We start from the raw sequence: 22500 nt of genomic DNA on the forward strand, positions 1-22500 counted from the left end.
GACATCATGGTTTTTCTGACGCATTTGTGTCAAGAGTTTTCTTTGCTCTTTTTTTAACCCCTTTTTTTGGCACTTTTTATAAGCTTTCAACGTTTTTGGGGTGCTTCTTTTACTCTTTTGTTGAGCCTTTTGGCACTTTTTATGCTTTCTTTACGATTTTCAAAAAAGCTTTTTTCTATGTTTTTTTTTTTTTTAAGTTTTTGGCATTTTGTGGGACTTTGACCATCTACCATCACTGCTCCTGTTCGGTAAATTTTGACTTTGCCAGTCCTTCCAGAAAAATGCAGAGTTTTTTTGTGATTATTGCGGGAAAAAATCCCTGATTATGTGGCACGTTTTCTTAAAAAATGCGATGGAATATGCTATATATGCTTTTTATGCGATGAAATTGCGAGAACTTGCAAAAACTGCAGTTTGATGAAAAAGACAAAAAAAGTGATCCCATAACATGAGTAACATGGGCACAGGCTAATTATAGATCACTAACATGCTAGTTAACATTAGTAATTACTGATCACTAACATGCTAGTTAACATTAGTAATTACTGATCACTAACATGATAGTTAACATTAGTAATTACTGATCACTAACATGCTAGTTAACATTAGTAATTACTGATCACTAACATGCTAGTTAACATTAGTAATTAAACCTAAACAGATAATGGAAGTCCAAACTGCCTGTGAGCTTCTCCTGTACTATACGGTAATTCCTCTACTGTGTGACAGTAAGTCTCGTGGTTATGACCCAATCGTTAGCCTATTGTTATAAAAGCGTCTGCTACGGAGCCATAACGTGAGCTACAAGGTAATGGAGCCTTTTATACATTGTCGTGTTTCTTTAGAAATAAACAACGAACAAATAGAGTCTTTAAACGCTAATAATAAAGTTATTTTTGGTCAAAGTGGCGCAAAATTGAATGGGAGTCAATGGGATGCTAACGGGAGGTGATGGCCAGGTAGCATCTAAATGGCGCCATAGGAGGTTCGAGCTTAACCCCCCCTTCGTAATTACGTCACTTCATATCGTTCCCATGGCAACAGGGGAAAATGGTTGCTCTTGTGTCAAGTAAACGTAACATTTTTCAACTTTCTGCTAAGATATATTATGGGACTTTTTTTGCAATGAAAATGCGGGGATTATGAAATCATGCAAAGCCCCGAATATTTTGTGCGGAAATCGGCAATTTATGCGGCGAAAGTACCCCCTCTCATAAATATGTGGACTTTGGCTGATTATGCGCTGAATTATGCGATCGCATAATCGCGTTTTTCTGGAGGGACTGACTTTGAGTCCGACTGAAGGAGAACCTGAGGGCTCAGCGGGTTCAACGAAATAAAGTTCCCTGAATCCTCCCGGGACTTTACAATATTTATGTGCTGTCGGGATGCATTAAGTCCTGGCAGACGCAGCAGAAATGCACTCTGGGAGATTTATTCAGCAAAACTGTGCTACAAACTTACAAACTTACAAACTATATAACTTCCAAATCTAGGCCTACATCCCTTTTATTATTCTTCTGTAGCAAGGTGTAACCGAGAGATCTCCAACTACCCGCTGAGGTCCCGGGACATGTCTGCAAGTATTTAAAAAAAAGGATACAAGTCTTGAAAAAACTTGTGGAATTTTTTTTTTTTTAATTGTATTTAAAAAAAAAAAAAAAATTTAAAAGGTGACAAAAATCTCAAGTTTAAGCAACAAAAACCCTAGCTAGGAACGTTTGCCCCTGCTGACTTGAGCGGTAAACCCCCAAAAATGTATAAACAGCTGTCTCTCTGGTAGGTTGGCTTTACATCAGTCCCATTATAATGTTAAATATTTATTTTAATCATCTTTCTTGTGGGTAAAAAGTGCGTTTTAGGTCCATTTATATTAATTTGTAGGCCAGAAATAGGCCGTTACGTTGCTGAAGCTGTATTCATTTCAGATCGACGAAGGTCAGTTTAAAAGATTTTTCGTCAGATTTTGAGAGGCGGTGAGCCGAGCCTACATACAGGAAAGAGCGCTGGAAAATGTGTTAAAAGAGACTTCAGATACAGTATTAGGGGACCACTAAGGTCTATATAAAAGAGACTTCAGATACAGTATTAGGGGACCACTAAGGTCTATATAAAAGAGACTTCAGATACAGTATTAGGGGATCACTAAGGTCTATATAAAAGAGACTTCAGATACAGTATTAGGGGACCACTAAGGTCTATATAAAAGAGACTTCAGATACAGTATTAGGGGACCACTAAGGTCTATATAAAAGAGACTTCAGATACAGTATTAGGGGATCACTAAGGTCTATATAAAAGAGACTTCAGATACAGTATTAGGGGACCACTAAGGTCTATATAAAAGAGACTTCAGATACAGTATTAGGGGACCACTAAGGCCTATATAAAAGAGACTTCAGATACAGTATTAGGGGACCACTAAGGTCTATATAAAAGAGACTTCAGATACAGTATTAGGGGACCACTAAGGTCTATATAAAAGAGACTTCAGATTTCAGACTGAGAGGGAATAATATGAAGAAGCAGAGCGAGCTGCACAACGTCAGCTATTATCTAACAACCTGTTATGTAAAAGAGAGGAGGGAGAGAGAGGGAGTGAGAGAGAGAGAGAGAGAGAGGGAGGGAGAGAGAGAGAGAGAGGAGAGAGAGAGAGAGAGAGAGAGAGAGGGAGGGAGAGAGAGAGAGAGAGAGAGAGAGAGAGAGAGAGAGAGGGAGAGAGAGAGGGAGAGAGAGAGAGAGAGAGAGAGAGAGAGAGAGAGAGAGAGGGGATGGAGAGAGAGAGAGAGAGAGACAGAGAGAGAGAGAGAGAGAGGAGAGAGAGAGAGAGAGAGAGGAGAGAGAGAGACAGAGAGAGAGAGAGAGAGACAGAGAGCAAGAGAGAGAGAGGGAGAGAGATGGAGAGAGAGAGAGAGAGAGATGGAGAGAGAGAGAGAGAGAGAGAGAGAGAGACACAGAGCAAGAGAGAGAGGGAGAGAGATGGAGAGAGAGAGAGAGAGAGGAGGAGAGAGAGAGAGAGATGGAGAGAGAGAGAGAGAGGGAGGAGAGAGAGAGAGAAGAGAGAGAGAGATGGGAGGGAGAGAGAGAGAGAGAGAGATATCGTGCAGAGAGATTTATATATATATATATATATATATATATATATATATATATATATATATATATATATATACACATATATATATATATATATATAGATATATATATATATATATATAGATATATATATATATATATATATATATATATATATATATATATATATATATATATATATATATATATACATATATACAGTATCTCACAAAAGTGAGTACACCCCTCACATTTTAGTACATATTACATTATATCTTTTAATGTGACAACACTGAAGAAATGACACTTTGCTACAATGTAAAGTATTAAGTGTGCAGCTTGTATAACAGTGTTAATGTGCTGTCCCCTCAAAATAACTCAACACACAGCCATTAATGTCTAAACCACTGGCAACTAAAGTCACTACACCCCTATGTTAGATTCCTATAGAGGCAGATGGTTATTATAAAGGCCAGTTATTTCATGGATCCAGGATACTATGCATCCTGATTAAGTTCCCTTAATCATCACATACCCTTCACCAAATCATCACATACCCTTCACCATACCCCACATCATCACATACCATACCCCCACATCATCACATTTCACCATACCCCCACATCATCACATACCCTTCACCATACCCCCCATCATCACATATTCACCATATATATATTCATATATATATATATATATCATATATTCACCATATATATCATCACATATTCATATCACATATATATATATATCACATACCCTTCACCATACCCCCCATCATCACATATTCACCATATATATCACATATACTCACCATATCATCACATCATCATATACCCTTCACCATACCCCCCCCATCATCACATACCCTTCACCATCATCATACCCTTCATCATACCCCCCACATCATCACATACCCTTCACCATACCCCCATATCATCACATCATCACATACCCTTCACCATACCCCCATCATCACATCATCACATTCACCATACCCCCACATCATCACATATTCACCATACCCCACATCATCACATATCTTCACCATACCCCCAATCATCACATACCCTTCACCATACCCCCACATCATCACATACCCTTCACCATACCCCCACATCATCACATACCCTTCACCATACCCCCCATCATCACATACCCTTCACCATACCATCACATCATCACATGTGACCCCCACATCATCACATCATCACATACCCTTCACCATACCCCCCATCATCACATACCCTTCACCATACCCCCACATCATCACATACCCTTCATCATACCCCCCACATCATCACATACCCTTCACCATACCCCCACATCATCACATCATCACATACCCTTCACCATACCCCCACATCATCACATCATCACATACCCTTCACCATACCCCCCACATCATCACATACCCTTCACCATACCCCCATCATCACATACCCTTCACCATACCCCCACATCATCAATAACCATACCCCCACATCATCACATACCCTTAATGTCATCAAACCACTTCACCATAACATCAAAGTTCACCATACCCCCACATCATCACATACCCTTCACCATTCATCACATCATCACATACCCTTCACCATACCCCCACATCATCACATACCCTTCACCATTCATCACATACCCTTCACCATACCCCCATCATCACATACCCTTCACCATGGACATCATCACATACCCTTCACCATACCCCCATCATCATCACATCATCACATACCCTTCACCATACCCCCACATCATCACATCATCACATACCCTTCACCATACCCCCACATCATCACATACCCTTCACCATACCCCACATCATCACATACCCTTCACCATACCCCCACATCATCACATACCCTTCACCATACCCCCCCCACATCATCACATACCCTTCACCATACCCCCACATCATCACATCATCACATACCCTTCACCATACCCCCACCATACAGGTTAAAATACTAATACTGTACGTTTTTAACAAAAGCTATATATAATTTTAAACTCATATCTACTGCCCCTTACCCCCCATATTCTTTACTTTTATACATGATTTCTCTTTTTGTTACTTCCCTGGTTGTACCCCAAACTAAGTTTACACACTGTTTATTTAATTTCATTATCATTTTGTGAGATGGAGGAAGAATGTTTGCCAAAAACAGGAGTTTGGATAAGATAAAAGTTTTGACAATATTCACTCTTGATTTATAATTGGTGTTTTTGTTTTCCCATTTTTTAACTTCTTCTTTAACTTCACATAGTTTATTTTCCCAGTTTTTTTTCACTACAGTCTTGATTACAAATGGTCAAACCTAAGATTTTAATTTCATCCTTTACTTTAATGTTGAGGTCACGTTTCTTACTTTCCGCTCCGATCCAAACTCCCTCTGTCTTATCATGGTTTAATTTGGCACCGGAAGCTAGTTCATACAAATTCAAGTGGTTAGTTAAAACATCCATCTCCATCTGATTTTTAATAACAACTGTGACATCATCTGCATATGTCATGGCAGTGATTTTGGGAGCGAGCCCAACGCTTGTGCCAGTTATAAGACTATCTGAATTTATAGTTTTAATAAGGGGGCTGATGGCCAGGACGTATAGAGCAGCACTCAGAGGACAGCCCTGTTTCACCCCTCTCTCTACATTAAAGGTTCTGTTAAAACACCATTTACATTAATACACACACTAGACTTAACATACAGACATCTGATCAAATGAATAAAGCTTTCTGGGAAGCCATACGACTTCATACAGCCCATAAATAGTCTCTAGAAATATAATCAAAGGCTTTTTTTTGGTCCAGCCTGATTATATAAAAGTCTTTTTTATCAGGTTTATTTATCATTTCTCTCAAAATGCAGAGATTGTCCCACATTAAACGGCCTTTAATGGCACACGTTTGTTCTTTTTCTATAATTTCATCTAATATATTATTTAATCTATTCATAATTACTTTGGATAATATTTTATAATCTGTATTCATTATGGTCAGATGTCGGTAGTTACTGTATCAATGTCATTTTCTTCACCTTTCTTATAAAGCAAACACACTACACCCTGATAAAAGGATCCCCCCATACAGCCACTGTTCACCCCTTCATTATACATCTCTGTGAGGACGTTTGTTACATCATCGATATTTAACTGATAAAACTCTGTAGACAGGCCATCGGGGCCAGGGCTTTTACCAACGTTTAGTTGTTTGATGGCTTGTGTCACTTCATCCTTTCTTATGTTTCCCACAAGCTCTGAGAAGTTCAGTGAGCTATATTAGGGAAGTTTATCTAATAAAATGTTTACACAGCCACTATCTATTTCTATGTGTTTATATGCTTCTGTACATAATTCTCTGATCACTTGTCTTTTCTGCTTTTCATCAAACACTACATCACCGTCCTGTTTCTTTATAGATTTAATAAATATACACATATACACATATACATATCCTTCACCATACCCCCACATCGTCACATACCCTTCACCGTACCCCCCACATCATCACATACCCTTCACCATACCCCCCACATCATCACATACCCTTCACCATACCCCCACATCATCACATACCCTTCACCATACCCCCACATCATCACATACCCTTCACCATACCCCCACATCATCACATACCCTTCACCATACCATCACATCATCACATACCCTTCACCATACCCCCACATCATCACATACCCTTCACCATACCCCCACATCATCACATACCCTTCACCATACCATCACATCATCACATACCCTTCACCATACCCCCACATCATCACATACCCTTCACCATACCATCACATCATCACATACCCTTCACCATACCCCCACATCATCACATACCCTTCACTATACCCCCACATCATCACATACCCTTCACCATACCCCCACATCATCACATACCCTTCACCATACCCCCACATCATCACATATCCTTCACCATACCCCCCATCATCACATACCTTTCACTATACCCCTACATCATCACATACCCTTCACCATACCCCCCATCATCACATACCTTTCACTATACCCCCACATCATCACATACCCTTCACCATACCCCCCCCACATCATCACATATCCTTCACCATACCCCCACATCATCACATACCCTTCATCATACCCCCCACATCATCACATACCCTTCATCATACCCCCACATCATCACATACCCTTCACCATACCCCCACATCATCACATACCCTTCACCATACCCCCCCATCATCACATACAAGAGGACCATGTCATGGGACCTTTAACATGTTCTGGGACTGCAGACATCTCTTTAAAGCAGATGGACTTTTCCTCAACAAGCCAGGAGTAAAGCTGTTCCCCTCTAGCCTACTTTACTTTCTGCGCCACACATCTGCTCCCTTGGCCAAGGACACGAGACAAAGACACATCTAAACAAGAGGAAGACATAACAAAGCGCAGCAGTGATCCACCACAACCCCCCCACCTCAGCAGAGATTTGACCATGGGAGATATGAGAAATCTCCAGGTCCAGGCTGCACGCCTAGTAGCACTCATGACTCTTTCCAGGACAAGCCCAAGTCCTGTGTATTAAATTCTTCCTCAATTTATGTTGTGATAGGTAATATTTAGAAAAAGAATGGTGAATATGCTAAGCAAGCACTTAAAGGTCCAATGACATGGTGCTCTTTGGATGCTTTTATATAGACCTTAGTGGTCCCCTAATACTGTATCTGAAGTCTCTTTTATATAGACCTTAGTGGTCCCCTAATACTGTATCTGAAGTCTCTTTATATAGACCTTAGTGGTCCCCTAATACTGTATCTGAAGTCTCTTTTATATAGACCTTAGTGGTCCCCTAATACTGTATCTGAAGTCTCTTTTATATAGACCTTAGTGGTCCCCTAATACTGTATCTGAAGTCTCTTTTATATAGACCTTAGTGGTCCCCTAATACTGTATCTGAAGTCTCTTTTATATAGATCTTAGTGGTCCCCTAATACTGTATCTGAAGTCTCTTTTATATAGACCTTAGTGGTCCCCTAATACTGTATCTGAAGTCTCTTTTATATAGACCTTAGTGGTCCCCTAATACTGTATCTGAAGTCTCTTTTATATAGGCTTATAGACCATATGCAGGCTGGGGGAACTGATTTGAATGTTAAAAAACGTCATAAAGTGGAATTTTCATGCCATGGGACCTTTAACTCCAAATGCAAATTTTGCATCCACTCCTCGCCAGCCACAGCCTGTCCCAAAAAACGAGACAGATAATTCTTTTAACATGCTGACAATAGCCTTACTAAACGTCAGGTCTTTGGCAGGAAAATCATTTTTAATCAATGATTTTATTAATAACCACAATCTTGATTTTATGTTTTTAACTGAAACCTGGTTGGACCTTAATAACAGTGCTGCTGTTCTCATCAAGTCAGCTCCTCCTAACTTCAGTTTTATGAGTGAGAATAGAGTGAATAAGAAAGGAGGTGGAGTCGCCATTTTCTTTAATAACTCATTCTAATGTACGCAATTATCTTATGGAAACTTTGCTTCTTTTGAATATGTGGCTCTTCAGCTAAGATCCTCCCCTCAAGCTATATTTCTAAATATCTACAGGCCACCTAAATACTGTGCAAACTTCTTTGATGACTTTACTGAACTGTTGTCTATAATCTGTATTAACTTTGACCGTGTAATTATTGCTGGTGATTTCAACATTCATGTTGACAACCCCCAGGACCGAGGGACCAAAGAACTAGGGATGGCAAAAACTAAAAATTTTCTTCACCGGTCACCGAGCCTCATTAACCGGTTAAAACCGGTTAACCGTTTAGTTTAAAATATGCTACGCTATTTGAAATAACAACCATTTCGAGACGCGCCTGCAATTTCTCAAGAATGTCGCATCTCACACACACACACACACACACACACACACACACACACACCGGCACCGCCCTTCCTCTCACGTCAGGTTTTTTAAATCTCCTACAGCGCGAAACAAGTCCCGCAAATGCAGCGCAGAGGAGCTTGTATGTAAATGTAAATGTAAATGAAATAGTTTGGGTACAAGCCAGGTGATGGCGTTTAAAATAAAGTGGTTTGTCTAGCGTTAGAAGCTCGTTAGAAACATTGCCGCGGCTCATTTGAGAAAATGGCCGCTCCGAAGAGACGCCGCTTTAGTTTGAGTGTAGTGCTAACAATAATAAAGAAAGATGATCATCATCACCTTATCTGTTACCACTGAAATGCAGATGTAATGTGTTTCCAAATATAAGCCCATCTTATGCGGAATATTGCCTAATAGACTACAACAGGATACAACCAATGGATAAAACAGGCACCTTCAGAATGCTAAAACAGGCGATCAGGCCTAACAAAATTAATTGTTTGGTTCCGGTTTCCAACCGACTCTGTCAATTAATGTGCGACCCAAATTTATTTTATGAGCTTGGGGAAGAAATGATACTAATTAAATAAATAAACAAATAAAACGTTTAAGGCAAACTATAATTACATTTTTGTACAGCACTCTTGCGATGCAAGATGCCCGTTTTCCTCCAGCACTGCTGGAAGAGGACCCGACCTTAACGTTGCCGTGTCCAGTTTTACGGCGGCAGCAGTGTGAGGACGGCGCCTTCAACCAGCACTTACCGGCCACGGCGGCCAGCTACAGCGCTACTGCGCCGGGGAGCTTCAACACGTTAAACAGGGCAGATGAAACCACTCACGAACTATATGTTGTGTTTAATGTCGTTCAAGAGGATGGCAACGTAGCGAGCAAACACGATCAAATGAAGGTAAACCCCCTTTAGAGAGCTCTAACGTTACAGCAAGTCCCTGGGGCTCAGTGGAGGTGGCTAACAGCAGGGAAGCTAATGACAACTTCACAACACAATTCATTTGGAGACAAGCGTTGCATTATGGAAGATAGATGGGATTCTGAACAGCGATACACACACACACACACACACACACACACACACACACACACACACACACACACCCACACACACACACACACACACACACACGCCGAGGTGTGTGCGTTACTTCACGCAGCACATGTAACTGGCTGGAAACGATAGCTACAGCTTATACATGATTTACTTCCGCTGGCGCAGATGAACTAACGGTACACTCGTTAACTGTAAGAAGCCTACAATAAACCCTCCATGATTAAAGAGTCAATATTTATCAAAACCCACCTACCTGTTCTACAGGCAAATTTAAACATGTAGAAACCGATATTTCAGTCTGCTCTTCATGTGCTGTCCCCTCTTGTTCACCGCACGGTGCAAACAAAGCTCTACTCTGCAAATAGCGACTTTACAAACAAGCTAAAATGAAAGATGTCAGTTTGTAGTCTGTTTCTTAGTTTGCAACGAATCTTGATTTTTGGACAAACTCTTTTAAACGTAGCTGCTGTCTAAATAAACCATCCTCTCCGCTGGAGCGGTAAACCTGTGGCTGTATTATAAGACCAAAACAAATACATGTGGCTACTTAATATGCACGTGAATTAACTTTTTGTTTTTTTTAACCGACTAACAATAATTTTGACCGGTTAACGTTGAAACGGTCAACCACCGGTCAAATGGTCATCGGTTAACATCCCTACAAAGAACTATGTTGTGTTTTTGGACTGACTCAGCATGTGACACAGCCCACGCACAATAAGGGGCACACTCTGGACTTGATTATCTCAAAGGGTCTAAACATTTCCAAGGTTGTGGTGACTGATGTTGCTCTCTCTGATCATTCCTGTGTTTTCCTTAATGGCACTATCTCGGTGCACAAAAGTGCCCAAACAAAGGAAAACGTTATATCACTGTAAACACCGATGAATCATTCATTCAGCTTTTCTCCTCCACACCCGCCCTTTCAGGGGTCTCAGTCACTGAGCTTGTAGATAATTTCAATTGTAAAATTACAAATGTTTTTGATGCCATTGCTCCCACTGAGGTCCAAGCTGTAAGAAAAGATCTCCATGGAGAAATGTCATACTGGGAGTGTGGAAAAGCTGAACGCAGGTGGCGAAAAACTACTCTCTAGGTCCATTATAACACTTATAAAGAGAGACTTTGTACTTTGAACTGAGGAATGCAAGGCAGTCCTCTGATATTATTGCTAAAAACATTAATAATTCACGTGCTTTGTTTGCTACTGTTGATAGATAAACGAGCCCTCCAGTACCAATAGCATCTGGACTTTTATCTACCAAGGCCTGCAATGAATTTGCCTCCTTCTTCAAAACAACAGAAAATTAGACAAACAAGTCAGTGCCTCCATATCTAGTAGAGGATATGTGTTGACACAGCATCCAGGCAAAACAAATTCCAATATGACAGAATTTCATACAATGATACAACAGCTGAAAACCTCCTCCTGTCGCCTTGATATTCTACCAACGGGTGTTTTCAAAAATGTTTCGAATTGTTTGGCTTCAGATCTTCTACAGATTGTAAACACATCTCTGCTCTCAGGTATCTTTGCACAGGCCCTGAAAACTGCAGTCATCAAGCCACTCTTAAAATAAAACAATCTAGACATGACACTAACTATAAACCAATATCAAACCTTCCATTTTTAAGTAAAATCATTGAAAAAGCGTTTTTTCAACAACTCAACTTTTTCTTGTCACTGAACAACAGTTTTGATGCCTCCCAGTCGGGTTTTCGACCACATCGCAGCACTGAGACGGCTCTTGTTAAAGTCTTCAATGACATCCACTGAAACACAGATAGTGGCAAAATTTCAGTCTTATGCTACGTTTCCACGTGTCCGGCTATTTTCAGAAATGGACATTTCAACCTCTCCGTTTTAAAAAATAACATCGTGCACAGCTGTCAGTTTTCAGAAAAGTGTTCGTTTACACGTCCCCGTGTATATATATATATATATATATATATATATATATATATATATATATATATATATTATATATGCCGTCAATGCAGCCGAGAGCACGCCAGACCTGTAGGTGGCGGTGTAAACGAGAAGCTCAAGCCCATGTTAGCCAATCACAATCCAGAAAATAGCAACAACAGCAACCAATCACTTCCTCTTTCTCTCTCTCGGCTGCCTAAACCTCCGTTTGTCTCAGTTTATGTGCAAACGAAGATCTCAAAAATCTCCACTATGGCCGGAGTTTTTAGAAAGACTCGGTTTTCAGAGGACAATTCTCCGTTTGCGTGTAAAGGAAGGACACAAACGAAGGGAAATGTCTCCAGTTTTCAAATAACCACGTACGTGTAAACAGGGCCTAAGTATTACTTGATCTCAGTGCTGGAATTGACACGGTCGACCATGACATATTACTAGACCGATTGGAAAACTGGGTTGGCATCTCTGGCTCAGTACTAAACTGGTTTGAATCCTACTTAAAGAAGAGGGACTACTTTGTGTCTATAGGTAATTATACATATATAATGTGTGGAGTTCCCCAAGGCTCCGTTCTGGGGCCTCTTCTGTTCAACAAATACATGCTTCCACTGGCTCAGATTATGGAGAACAACAAAATAAATTACCATAGTCATGCGGACGACACACTAATTTACATAACCTTATCGCCAGGGGACTACAGTACAAAAACTGACTAAGTGCATTGAACAAATTAACGACTGGATGTGCCAGAACTTTCTTAAAATTAAATGAAGAAAAAAAACTGAACGATTGAAAGTCAGCGCTCAGCTTCAAACGAAAAAACAACAGACGAAGCCAGAAATCTTGGTGTAGTCATGGACTCAGACCTGAATTTCAACAGCCACATAAAGACAATTACAAAGTCAGCGTATTATCACATTAACAATATATCAAGGGTTTAAAGACTCATGTCTCAGCAGGAGTTGAAAAAACTTGTCCATTCTTTTATCTACTGTAACTGTGTCTTTAGAGGTCTCCCTAAAATATCAATCAGACAGCTGCAGCTGGAGTCTCTACACTGGCTTCCAGTGCCTCAAAGAATTTATTTCAAAATACTCTTTCTGGTTTATTAATCCCCAAACAGTTTAGGGCCAAAATACATTTCTGACCTGATGCTACACTATGACCCACCCAGACCTCCCAGGTGGTCTGGGACAGGTCTGCTACACTATGACCCACCCAGACCTCCCAGGTGGTCTGGGACAGGTCTGCTACACTATGACCCACCCAGACCTCTCAGGTGGTCTGGGACAGGTCTGCTACACTATGACCCACCCAGACCTCTCAGGTGGTCTGGGACAGGTCTACTACACTATGACCCCCCCCAGACCTCCCAGGTGGTCTGGGACAGGTCTACTACACTATGACCCACCCAGACCTCTCAGGTGGTCTGGGACAGGTCTACTACACTATGACCCACCCAGACCTCTCAGGTGGTCTGGGACAGGTCTACTACACTATGACCCACCCAGACCTCCCAGGTGGTCTGGGACAGGTCTACTACACTATGACCCACCCAGACCTCTCAGGTGGTCTGGGACAGGTCTACTTGTTGTTCCCAGAGTCAGAACTAAACAGGGGGAAGCAGCGTTCAGTTTTTATGCTCCACATATCTGGAACAAACTTTTTTGGAAATACGTTATAGGTCCGTATGTGTTTATGTTACGTTGTGAATGTGAAAATGAACTGCCACCTCCTCTGTCAGCTCTAGCCACTGAACAGAAATAAACAGAGAAATCAGACCAATCACAAAAGCTGGTCAGTCTGACATCATACTGCCTGAGCTCATTACTATTCATTAGCTTGCCCAAGGAGTCCAACAGCCAGGCTCTCATTGGCTAGCTGTTAGTCAATCAGATTCACACAGTTTAGGTTGTTGAATATTAATGAGAACTGGCAGAAATCGAGCCAAGTCTTCCTGCAGGCTTTCTATACCGCGCTAGAATGGCTTGAAACAAGGTGACCAAGGCATTTTTTCCACAAAAAATGTTACAGAGTACACGGTAGAACTTCAGAAATCACCACAAAGTCATGAAATACGTGTGGCAGGGCACCTGACAGGGCACCTTTGAATAATTGTTCATTTCTAAATTTCTTATACCACACTGTAAATGACTGCATTGTGTGGGTTTAACAAGAAACAGCCTTTGACGAATATAAAAAGGGATTTTACGGTTTTACCGAAAGGTTTTTTGCGAAAGGTTTTTCCAAGAAAGAAACTAAGACTTATAGTGCCGACTGTATTTTAAAATAAAAGTACTTTTTCCACGCCAAGATGGGTGGCAAGCAGAGTAAACCACACATCCCAGAGGGACCAATAGTGGATATGATGACAAGGGGCAGGAATGTCTTAAATTGTTAAATTATAAGTCCTCTGGGAGGCCCGAGTTGGACTCAGTTAACTTAGTTTTATTTATTTTTTAATTGTTTCTAACTGCTCTTTAATGTTTTATGTAAAGCACTTTGAATTGCCCTGTTGCTGAAAATGTGCTCTACAAATAAAGCTGGATTGTGTGTGTGTGTGTGTCTGTGTCTGTGTGTGTGTGTTTGTCTTTGTGTGTGTCTTTGTGTGTGTGTCTGTGTGTGTTTCTAGGTCTGTGTGTGTCTGTCTGTGTCTGTGTGTGTGTGTGTGTGTGTCTGTTAGTGTGCATGTGTGTGTGTGTGTGTGTGTGTGTGTGTGTGTATGTCTTTGTGTGTCTTTGTGTGTGTGTCTGTGTGTCTGTGTGTGTTTCTAGGTCTGTGTGTGTGTGTGTGTCTGTCTGTGTGTGTGTGTGTGTGTCGGTGTGTGCGTGTGTGTGTCGGTGTGTGCGTGTGTACGTGTTAAACTGCACTATTTAACTCATCACTCCCGTCAGTATAAAACACGTTCATCATATGTGCGCGTGTTTGCGCGTGTGTCTCTGTGTATGTCTGTGTGCGTGTGTGTGTGTGTGTGTCTGTGTCTCTGTGTGCGTGTGTCTCTGTGTATGTGTCTGTGTGTGTGTGTGTCTGTCTGTGTGTGTCTCTGTGTGCGTTTGTCTCTGTGTTTGTTTTATCTCTCTCTCCTTCCAGATCCATCTCTCCATCTCTCCACCTTCCTCTCTCCCCCCTCTCTCTCTCCTCTCTGCAGCATCCCTCCTCCTGCTCGGCCAATCGCCTGCCGGGGTTCGTGATCACGTGACCAACAAGCCACCAATGGCTCTCCACATACACCAGGCACCGGCAAAAAGAGAGAGGGGCTGTGTCTCTCCTCCTCCTCCTCCTCCTCCTGTTCTCCTCTCCTCTGTGTGTCTCTGGATGCATGTGAAGGACCCCCGCTAACGAGCCACCGAGACACACGTTTTTTGGGCTTCTTTTTTCTTCTTTTTCCCGGAAGATCCGAGGCTCCGTGTTTAACTCCCTCTCTTCTCGTGAGGGATGAAATGAATGGCGAGACGATGGAGGGGAACCCGGCACAGCAGCAGCAGCAGCAGCATCAGCACCACCACCAGCAGCAGCAGCAGCAGCATGCCGGTAACGGCTCCCACCTCCTCCCTCCTCCCCCCACCATCGCGCCGGCGATCCCTCCCTACGTGAAGCTGGGTCTCACCATCGCCTACACCATCTTCTACTCGCTGCTCTTCGCCTTCGTGTACGCCCAGCTCTGGCTGGTGCTGCGGTACCGACACAAGCGCTTCAGCTACCAGACGGCCTTCCTGTTCCTGTGCCTGCTGTGGGCCGCGCTGCGAGCCCTCCTCTTCTCCTTCTACTTCAGGGACTGCGTGACCGCCAACGCGCTCGGCCCGTTCGCCTTCTGGCTGCTCTACTGCTTCCCCGTCTGCCTGCAGTTCTTCACGCTCAGCCTCATGAACCTCTACTGCGCACAGGTGAGAGGTGGTGGGGCGGCGGCGGTGGGTCACCCGGAGGGGACATGATTGGTGTCTCGTGCTTGTTTGATCATGAACAACAAAAACCATTGAACGACATATTTTTATTTTATTTTTTATTTGTAGTTTATTTAAATCGGGACAGATACAAAAAAAACTAAACAAAAAAAACATAGATTATTACAGAAATAACAATCCGATACCTGTATCACAGTGTTTGTAGCCGTGGCTAATTCGCAAAAACACCTGTCCCTAGGAGGGCTTTTAACAGTTCAAATAATAAAAAGGAGTCAGATTTTTACAGTGAATACAATAAAATGTCCAAAAAAAAACAGTTAACAGCAATAAAAATAAGTGTAGTAAATAAACACATTAACACATACACACAGCTATGTATATATTGCGGCCCGGTCTCACAGCAGTTCGTGTAAATGTGACGTTATTTGAATCTATTGATACGTGTTGACGGAGACGTTTTTGTCAGTTTTTACGTGGCGGACAACACGAAAATGTGAAGTAATGTCATCGCGGCGTATAAAACTTAAAAACTAATCCAACCGCCGCAGCAGGCTAAGACATGTGGGGTTGTACACTGAAGACGCGTCACGCTGAACCATCGCACCTGATGGGATGTCTCTATACACACACAGGCTTAGCAAGAAACATCACTTACTTGTATTGATGCATTTCATAAGCCGTGCAAAGATCCCTCAGACAGAGCAGTAATAGAAGATACCGACGGAGACGTTTCTCCGCATGCTCACCCTGCAGCCATCATCCCAACACCTGGTCAAACCCGCACAAGTGAACACACACACACACACACACTAATACAGTCACCACGCCGCCGGTGACACACACAGTAATCAACGACGTCAGTAAGCGCGTGCCCATGCACAATAGTGCAAAAAAAGGAGGAAAGATCATAAGACTAATCAAACCCGATGTGTGGCTCCTACAAATGTATTTCAATGGGAAGCATATTTTGTGGCCACAGCACGAAAATGGTAGGGAGTAATATAAAAAAGCCGAAAATCCGCGCAGGGAGGTTGGTCTGGGTTGGGGGATGGGTCAAACAACACGGGACTTTCACCCGGGCGAGCAGGGATGGCGTGGTGGTGGTGCTTTGTCCCGCGTGTTACTGTGGCCCGGCTTTTAACCCCGTGACGTCTGAATTTATTCACAATTATATAAAAAAAATGTATTATGTGTGTTTCTGGCTCCAAGCTGATGCTAAATTAAGTTGAGATTGTTAATTTGTCTATAGCATGTAGAATAGATATAAATTTAGGTATGATGCAAATTAGCGACAACAGGCATTCAGGGTAAAACTCTTTACAAAATGGTAAAATTAATAAAACACATTTTCCCATCTCAGATATGTAGATTTTATTCATGTCACAAAGTAATTGACAAAAAAATGAATCTTGACAACAGCAACAAAGAAAACACTCTCCTACTCCCTAACATTGACAGTAGTCTTTTTAGGGTTAGGGGTAAGGGTTAGGGGTCAGGTTTAGGGTTTAGGGGTCAGGGTTACAGTTTAGGGTTAGGGGTCAGGGTCAGGGTTAGGGTTTAGGGTTAGGGTCAGGTTTAATTTTGTTTACGTGAACTGGATGTAGTTCCCACTCCGACCGGTCCTACGAGAAACCAGTGCATCATAAAGGTTCCTAGGTATGTATCGAATGTAAACAAACATTGGGGGGATACACACACGCTACCTCGCCTGCAGTCGGATTGGAAGGGGTTTGATGCAGATTAGCGACAGTCGGCGGTAAGGGGTTAAGGCGCCCTTTCCCCGAGAAAATAACGTGACATTTACACGTAAAAAAATGAGAAGACCGTCTCCGTGAACACGTATCAATAGATTAAGAATAACGTGGACATTTACACGAACTGCTGTGAGACCGGGTTGCATATTGCTTGTTTTAGTTGTAGACTACCTTCTGATAAGTACACTAAGTCATGTTTTTGTAGTGCATTCAGGTTACAATACAAGGAGGATGTTGTTACGTGGTGGTAGCATATCAACCGACTGACAGTCTCTCTCTCTCAGGTTAGACGGAATCAAACGATGAGGGTCTCTCCGGTCTCTGGCAGAGGTGAAGCAGAGACCGGATGCATGAAGTCTGGGCCACAATGCTCTTTAGGGTGCTTTTTCAGATCCAAAGATGCAAGATTCAAACTGCTTTATTAACCCCACAAACGGGGAAAGTCACACTGTTGGCAGCAGCAGGGGACAAAATACAGGAACTAACGCGGTACAGATAACGTTCAAGTGGACTAAAGGCTCTGACACAGCAACCAGACGGCCGACCGTCGGCAGAATAGCCAGTCGGACTGATCGTTCGACCCGAGTTGGTCCAAAAAGTTCCTCAGAACACACCAAAGCAACGACGAATTGAGCGTACGTTCTGCGCATGCGCGAGACGTAATACGTCTCCATAACAGCAGGCGGCGCTAATCTGTACTGAAAACCGGCAGCTGATTGGACGAACGCGTCAGGTGTGGTCTGGCTTCTCCCGAATTTCAAAGCCAGACCACAATGGCGAATACGATCTCGTACTTTACGAAGATAGTTCACCGAAATGCGTTTCTGAAAACATTTGAAGAGAGAAATTTTAAGCGAGTTGCTGAATCTGTCTTCATTTCAGTTTATAAGATTTTCGTCAGATTTTGGGAGGTGTTAGTCCCGCTCGTCATTTCCGGTAATTGGTCAGACTAGACTAGCCAGACCTTCCTTTGCAGTGCTGTGGAGGAGGATCTGGTAATGCAAGATCTGAACCAAAATTACAGCTATAAAACCTCACCGGTTTGGACCAAACCGCGAACATTCGGTCCGACAGAAAGAGGCAATCTTGCCCTGGATCAAACTGAACCACGGTGCTGTTCGCTTCTACCGCGAAAGCATTTTTTGGATGGTTCAGATTTATGAATTAAAAAAATATACAGGAAGTTCTAGCAGGATATTGTCGTGTAATAAGAGAAGCGTAGCTCCTTTAAGCAGATTTTATTCCTACGTAGAGGAAGTTTTGGCACCACCCAAAAGAGGTTTTGGCCAGCACCAAACGGAAATCACTACTTCCAAAATTATAAGAATTTAGAGGGGAAAAAATAGCAATCAAATCTTCAGCGAATCAAACGAAAAGACAAGTGATGGCCGGGAGGGTACCTATGTTCCCACATAGGCCCTTAGTTCCCACATTTCTTCACATTTCTACGATTGTTTCCCCAAATTAGGCCCTATGTTACTGCATTTTACATTATTTTCCAAAATTAGGCCCTAAGTTCCCACATTTCACTTTTTTTTTTTTCAAAATCAGGCCCTATGTTCCCACATTTTACGATATTTCCCCCAAATTAGGCACCATGTTCCCACATTTCTACGATTTTTCTTTCCAAAATTAGGCCCTGTGTTCCCCCATTTCTACGATTTATTTTTTCCCAAATTAGGGCCTATGTTCCCACATTTCTACGATTTGTTTCCAAAATTAGGCCCTATGTTGTGAGAAAGAAATGTGGGAACATAGGACTGACCCCGCGATGGCCGACCCACCTGAGTCATTCAGACAATTTGAGCGGCTTTGTTTTGGGTTGAATTGGCAACAAACACAAAGATGCGACATCAAAACATCCCATTGTTCACTCTCCTCTTCGTCCATTCATCCCGGCGCAGCTGGCACATTCAGAAACAGACTCCAAAGTGAAGACGCACAACAGAAGTGAGCCTCTTTAGAGATGAGCTGAGATGACGCAGGTTCTTTCTTCCAACCAAACACCACGGTGTCTTGTTTCCGCAATGAGGACGGCAGCTTCGGTCAGAGGAAGTCAGAGGGACTGATCATTAAATGTCCTGCAAGACTGGAGGAAGTACTCAGATCCTTTACTGCAGAACAAGTACTGATAGACAGTGTAGCAGCCCTTGGATTCAAAAAGGGAATCTCGACTGAAGCGTAAGGTGTCTTTCATTTAGTTTGCCAGACCAGCATGAACATTCGTTCGATCCATCGTCACCTTAGCACCGCGAAAACTGTATTGAAAACATAGACACAAGAAACATTTCACACACGCGTTTAGGGTTGCACCATATTGACAAAAGGGGATATTGCGATATCGATATTAATTTCGATATTTTTAAACATATTTAAAATTGAAAAAAGTTACTGGAAAATGCATCAAAATAGATAAACAAATTGATTAAACAACTGACGGTCATATTGGAATGGTCCAACATGAATAAATAAATAAATAAGGACCACGTCTACAGAACAGGACATGTTTGACTGGTTGGACAGTATAACATATATAAGAGAACAGCAAAAAATATTGCATACCTTCAAAATATTGCGATATATTGCAATAACGATATTGAGTCGATATATCCCTACACGTGTTTTCACGGACACAACTTAGGATGACAACCATTAATTGCACAGCAAAATAGACCGTACATGCAAACATACAAACAACTTTCTGAATGAGAACACATTGTACCTCGCTGGCTCACCAAGGAATTCATGCAAAACAATATACAACAGTCCTTTTCTTCCATCATGAAACGGGCGTCAAGTTGTTAAAAGTTCATGAATGAAACACCAAATCACAGATAAAATCCTGTGGAATGCAGCCATCATTAATGGTTTAATACCAGGGTCTCTCCTAAGTGGAATGCAGCCATCATTAATGGTTTAATACCAGGGTCTCTCCTAAGTGGAATGCAGCCATCATTAATGGTTTAATGGTTTAAATACCAGGACCTCTCCTAAGTGGAATGCAGCCATCAGTAATGGTTTAATACCAGGGTCCCTACTAAGTGGAATGCAGCCATCAGTAATGGTTTAATACCAGGGTCTCTCCTAAGTGGAATGCAGCCATCAGTAATGGTTTAATACCAGGGTCTCTCCTAAGTGGAATGCAGCCATCAGTAATGGTTTAATACCAGGACCTCTCCTAAGTGGAATGCAGCCATCATTAATGGTTTAATACCAGGGTCTCTCCTAAGTGGAATGCAGCCATCAGTAATGGTTTAATACCAGGACCTCTCCTAAGTGGAATGCAGCCATCAGTAATGGTTTAATACCAGGGTCTCTCCTAAGAGGAATGCAGCCATCAGTAATGGTTTAATACCAGGGTCCCTACTAAGTGGAATGCAGCCATCAGTAATGGTTTAATACCAGGACCTCTCCTAAGTGGAATGCAGCCATCAGTAATGGTTTAATACCAGGGTCCCTACTAAGTGGAATGCAGCCATCAGTAATGGTTTAATACCAGGGTCCCTACTAAGTGGAATGCAGCCATCAGTAATGGTTTAATACCAGGGTCCCTACTAAGTGGAATGCAGCCATCAGTAATGGTTTAATACCAGGGTCTCTCCTAAGTGGAATGCAGCCATCAGTAATGGTTTAATACCAGGGTCTCTCCTAAGTGGAATGCAGCCATCAGTAATGGTTTAATACCAGGACCTCTCCTAAGTGGAATGCAGCCATCATTAATGGTTTAATACCAGGGTCTCTCCTAAGTGGAATGCAGCCATCAGTAATGGTTTAATACCAGGACCTCTCCTAAGTGGAATGCAGCCATCAGTAATGGTTTAATACCAGGGTCTCTCCTAAGAGGAATGCAGCCATCAGTAATGGTTTAATACCAGGGTCCCTACTAAGTGGAATGCAGCCATCAGTAATGGTTTAATACCAGGACCTCTCCTAAGTGGAATGCAGCCATCAGTAATGGTTTAATACCAGGGTCCCTACTAAGTGGAATGCAGCCATCAGTAATGGTTTAATACCAGGGTCCCTACTAAGTGGAATGCAGCCATCAGTAATGGTTTAATACCAGGGTCCCTCCTAAGTGGAATGCAGCCATCAGTAATGGTTTAATACCAGGGTCCCTCCTAAGTGGAATGCAGCCATCAGTAATGGATTAATACCAGGGTCTCTCCTAAGTGGAATGCAGCCATCAGTAATGGATTAATACCAGGGTCTCTCCTAAGTGGAATGCAGCCATCAGTAATGGATTAATACCAGGGTCTTTCCTAAGTGGAATGCAGCCATCAGTAATGGATTAATACCAGGGTCTCTCCTAAGTGGAATGCAGCCATCATTAATGGTTTAATACCAGGGTCTCTCCTAAGTGGAATGCAGCCATCATTAATGGTTTAATACCAGGGTCTCTCCTAAGTGGAATGCAGCCATCAGTAATGGTTTAATACCAGGACCTCTCCTAAGTGGAATGCAGCCATCAGTAATGGTTTAATACCAGGGTCCCTACTAAGTGGAATGCAGCCATCAGTAATGGTTTAATACCAGGGTCTCTCCTAAGTGGAATGCAGCCATCAGTAATGGTTTAATACCATGGTTTCCTAATGGAATGCAGCCATCAGTAATGGTTTAATACCAGGACCTCTCTAAGTGGAATGCAGCCATCATTAATGGTTTAATACCAGGGTCTCTCCTAAGTGGAATGCAGCCATCAGTAATGGTTTAATACCAGGACCTCTCCTAAGTGGAATGCAGCCATCAGTAATGGTTTAATACCAGGGTCTCTCCTAAGAGGAATGCAGCCATCAGTAATGGTTTAATACCAGGGTCCCTACTAAGTGGAATGCAGCCATCAGTAATGGTTTAATACCAGGACCTCTCCTAAGTGGAATGCAGCCATCAGTAATGGTTTAATACCA

The 22500-nt window shown here is 42.2% G+C and overlaps 1 protein-coding gene across 1 annotated transcript in view; it reads left to right on the forward strand.

Annotated features, from left to right (window-relative positions):
* LOC114572583 (integral membrane protein GPR137B-like) overlaps positions 1–22500 on the forward strand; it is a 38594-nt gene that overhangs the window by 584 nt on the left and 15510 nt on the right. The window contains exons 2-4 of the mRNA XM_028604272.1: positions 9619–9854; positions 15436–15478; positions 15514–15824. Coding sequence (XP_028460073.1) covers positions 9619–9854; positions 15436–15478; positions 15514–15824 — 590 coding nt within the window. The remainder of the gene's footprint in view (positions 1–9618; positions 9855–15435; positions 15479–15513; positions 15825–22500) is intronic.

The sequence above is a fragment of the Perca flavescens genome, chromosome 2 (assembly GCF_004354835.1).
Source record: "Perca flavescens isolate YP-PL-M2 chromosome 2, PFLA_1.0, whole genome shotgun sequence".
Taxonomy (NCBI): domain Eukaryota; kingdom Metazoa; phylum Chordata; class Actinopteri; order Perciformes; family Percidae; genus Perca; species Perca flavescens.